Source organism: Opisthorchis viverrini, assembly GCF_000715545.1.
Source record: "Opisthorchis viverrini unplaced genomic scaffold opera_v5_73, whole genome shotgun sequence".
Lineage (NCBI taxonomy): Eukaryota > Metazoa > Platyhelminthes > Trematoda > Opisthorchiida > Opisthorchiidae > Opisthorchis > Opisthorchis viverrini.
In genome coordinates this window covers 589,696-593,446 of record NW_008751729.1, presented here as the reverse complement: position 1 = coordinate 593,446, position 3,751 = coordinate 589,696, and the positions used below count along the sequence as shown (strand labels likewise).

At 48.7% G+C, this 3,751-nt stretch overlaps 1 protein-coding gene across 1 annotated transcript in view; it reads right to left on the bottom strand.

The window, feature by feature from the left end:
- Nucleotides 1–502: 502 nt before the first annotated feature.
- T265_04421 (hypothetical protein) overlaps nucleotides 503–3,751 on the bottom strand; it is a gene marked incomplete at both ends in the record, with an annotated part of 108,594 nt that continues 105,345 nt past the window's right edge. The window contains 2 exons of the mRNA XM_009169166.1: nucleotides 503–746; nucleotides 914–1,033. Coding sequence (XP_009167430.1) covers nucleotides 503–746; nucleotides 914–1,033 — 364 coding nt within the window. The remainder of the gene's footprint in view (nucleotides 747–913; nucleotides 1,034–3,751) is intronic.

Below are 3,751 nucleotides of genomic sequence, written 5' to 3'. Positions count from 1 at the left end.
ATCATTGACCCCCGGCTCGTTTCCACCCTTCACGTGGTTATGCGGAAAGAATCCTTAGAGGAAGTCGGTCGACAGGCATACGAAACACGTGGCCAAGCCAGCGCACCCTATGCAGTGTGATCACTTCATCTGTCGGGGGTAAGTTATTTCTTCCGAATACCATTCGACTTCAGCATTGCTCATCCGGTGTTCCCCTTAGACTCGGGAAATGCTCCGAAGACATCGATGGTCAAACACCGAGTCTTTTGACGTCCTCGGCGCGCAGCGACCAGGTTTCTGATCGTATAGTAATATGGAGCGCGTTGCAGAATTGTAAATTCGAGCCTTGATGGATAGGTCGATGTCACGCCTGCGCTACAGGTGGCGCAGGTTCGCAAAAGCTGCTCTGGCCTTCCCAATCCGGATGGAAATATTATCTTCCGCGAGACTATTGGGGATAACGCATCTGCCTTGGTTAACAAATTTCTCATCTACACCGATCAGTTCATCCGCAAGTATGAGGCTAGGGTTTGAGCCCACCCCGTTTTGCAGCAGGGAGCGTGATGGTTTGGTGGGTAGAGCGCGAATTTATTGGCCAGGAGGATCGTGGTTCAAATCCGACCCCTGCTTCTTCACTTCCCCTGTGTAGGGTTTGCAACCTGACAGTATCTGAACTCTTGTGTTTCCTTTGGGTGGCATAGCAGTTGCGCGCCGAATGGTTGTTACAGCTGAACGATTTTTTTCTTGCAGTAGCACTTAATACTTTGCTGTTGTGAAGCGCATGCCATACCGTGTGGCGGAATATTTAGATTATTCAATAAAGAAGCAATGCTTTCAGCTTTCACAACCGTTTGTCCAACCCAACTGACTCGACTCAATGAACACTAGATATCTTCGAGATCAGCAGATCTTATTTCTGCCGGAAAGGTCGTACCAGCAACTAGCGACTATGATGGCGCACGCAGACCTCTCAAACACCGGATAATCAGGAGCTTTGAGAATGGCAGCTATCAGTGGTGGATTTCGAATGCCCAAGAGATGGAGAAGACTTTCGCTGCAGGCAACAGCCGCGCCCTGTTTCAACCGATCCGATCAACGGGTCAAAAGAAGGCAGGTGTTAGTGAGACAATATGCGAAAAAGGCGGAACAGCAGATTACCCCCTCAATCGCCGTCTTGAACAATGGGCTGAACACTCCAAAGATTAGTGCACCTGGTCTCCTTCAACACAACCGCTGGAAGAACCAAGCGGGCCCGCATGGAACGTTGACCCCAACCCACCATGAGCAACTGAAGTTTAGCGTGAAATTACAATCCTGAAGTGCGCCAAGACACCGGGCCCGGATGGTCTACACCCCGCGCTCTTCAAATAACGTGGGGAGGTCCTGGTGAACAATCTGACAACCATACTGCAGAAGATCTGGAACGACAAAAGCATACCAACCGAAAGGAACTCCTCGACCGTCATCCCATTTTTTAAAAAGGGAGCGAGAACTCGTGAGGATTGGTCTACACCCCGCGCTCTCCTCATATAACGTGGGGAGGTCCTGGTGAACAATCTGACAAGCATACTGCAGAAGATCTGGAACGACAAAAGCATACCAACCGAAAGGAACTCCTCGACCGTCATCCCATTTTTTAAAAAGGGAGCGAGAACGTCGTGAGGATTGGGATTACAGTCGAGTCACCGGCATCCTGTTTTTGTCCCAAGGCTGTCAGACTGCTCACCAGGTCTTCGCCACCTTTAAAAGGTACGGGATACAAACCATCGGGGCCAGGTGCGTTGTCAAGTTGAAGGAATCATGTCCCACGCTGAAGTTTTGCCGCTGACGACGGACTGGTCCCGATGTTCTATTCCAGTTCCTTGGGTTCTTCCAAGGATTAGGTTGAAAGAAGCCGGTTGAACTGCTCTTTAAATTGTTCTAACCATCGCTCAAGACAACGATTTCGCATGTGCATTGCCATTGCATCTCCTTCGCTGATTGTTTTGCTGACCCCATTGTTCTTTCTACCGATTGATCGATTCAGCCGACATAAGGCGTGGCTGTTGCCTGCAGCGAAAACGTCCTTTGTCCACGAGGCCCTCGAAATCCACCAGCATTTTCTGCCACTCTTCAAGCTTTTGATTATTCAGCGTCCCAGGGTTTTACGTGCGCCATGATAGTCGTTAGTTGTTGGCAGCGATAAGATCTGTTAATCTCGGTGACATCCAGTACTCATTTAATCGAGTCGGATGGCTTGGACAGGTAGTTCTAAAACCTGAGAGCATAGCTTCTTTAGCTCATATCTATTCAACCTCGAACCAACCTTCAGCAGCAGCGTGACTGTGCGTTCCCAGTATTTTTCCAGCCAAATCAGTTGGATGCTGATGGCTTTGACTAAAACTCGTCAAAGTCGAAGTTGATTTGTTTCGGCGTGCTTAAATGCTGATGGGAAACCAACTGATAACCAGTCCTGCAAAATGACATGATTGGAGTCTATTCGTGCATTCCAGAAGGAACGACAATCTTCAACTGATTTTTTCACCAGTAATCTATTACCGCATGATCCAACTGAGTCCGTGACTGTCGTGCAGTTTGTGGCCTTCAAGTGAGTCAATTAAAGTATTTGTGTTGAAGTTTCGTGCTGACTATGAACGGGCGATCTTCAGCACACAACTGAAGAAGTCACTTTTTACTGTCCATATGCTGATCTTCTACTCAAAATCTGTCACCTTATTGTCCTTCTTTCGGGATCAGTCGTTTAACCTGGGCAAAATACCCTTCAGGATGACAATGTTCGTTCTTTTTATTAACCAAAGCCGTCGCGGCAGATCTCAGTAAAACTCGTCCTCATCGGATTCACTAATTAGTCTTTCGGGACCTACGCTGATATGACAAACGAATATCGTCTGCCACATATACCTGCATTGATAGTAACGGAACCGGAAAACTATACAGCACAAAGACGAGTGCTTACTAGGATTCGGTCTTGGGGCTGAGTGTAACTCCCACGCCGCATACACCACGAGCCATTGTGTCAGGACCAGTGTTAACTCGAAAAGTGAAATGTGGAACATCTTAGCTCGTCCTAGGCGGTTCCGAAGTTGCACGACCGAAATGGGGTCTTTTATGCGTGTTTCGGCGACATGGCATCATCATCGACAGCGTGACATTAGCGTTCAAAACCGATGCTTCGCTGCCGTACAATCATGATTTATTTGAAAGCCTTACTGTGAAGAACAACAAGGACGCCAATGATATCGGTTGGTAGCCATGTATTGTAGTGCCTCCAAACGGGCGCAGCGAGGAGCACGCGGTCCCTATCCTGGAAGGCGAGTAGCACCGACTGCACCTAAGCGTCTCGTGATCTCCTTCGTACTCCTCTGCCAAGTCAAGGGTTGGCCCCCTCTCTGTTTACGCCACTCCGAATTGAGTATAAAAAACAGCACTCTCTTCGCAAACGATGGTTCGGCATACGCAACCCACGTCCCAACCAACGCAGCTTCAGGTGCTGGACACATTTTTCAATGGAAGTACCCGTTGCACAACCGAAAACGCGCTTTCTAACTGCCTCATTACGGATTCGCAGACACTAAACCACACGAGCTATGGTTCTGAGACAACGATCGTCGAACACCTGAAGACGTCTCAGTTCCGCTGCCCGAACAGGCTCAGTCTCATAGCCATACACTAAAACAGCCGTACTGTAGCTTGATACACACGTCTCTTGAGATTCAGAGGTAAACCACTCTGACGCCATGGGTGTCTAAAGTTAGCAAACGCGACCCGAGAC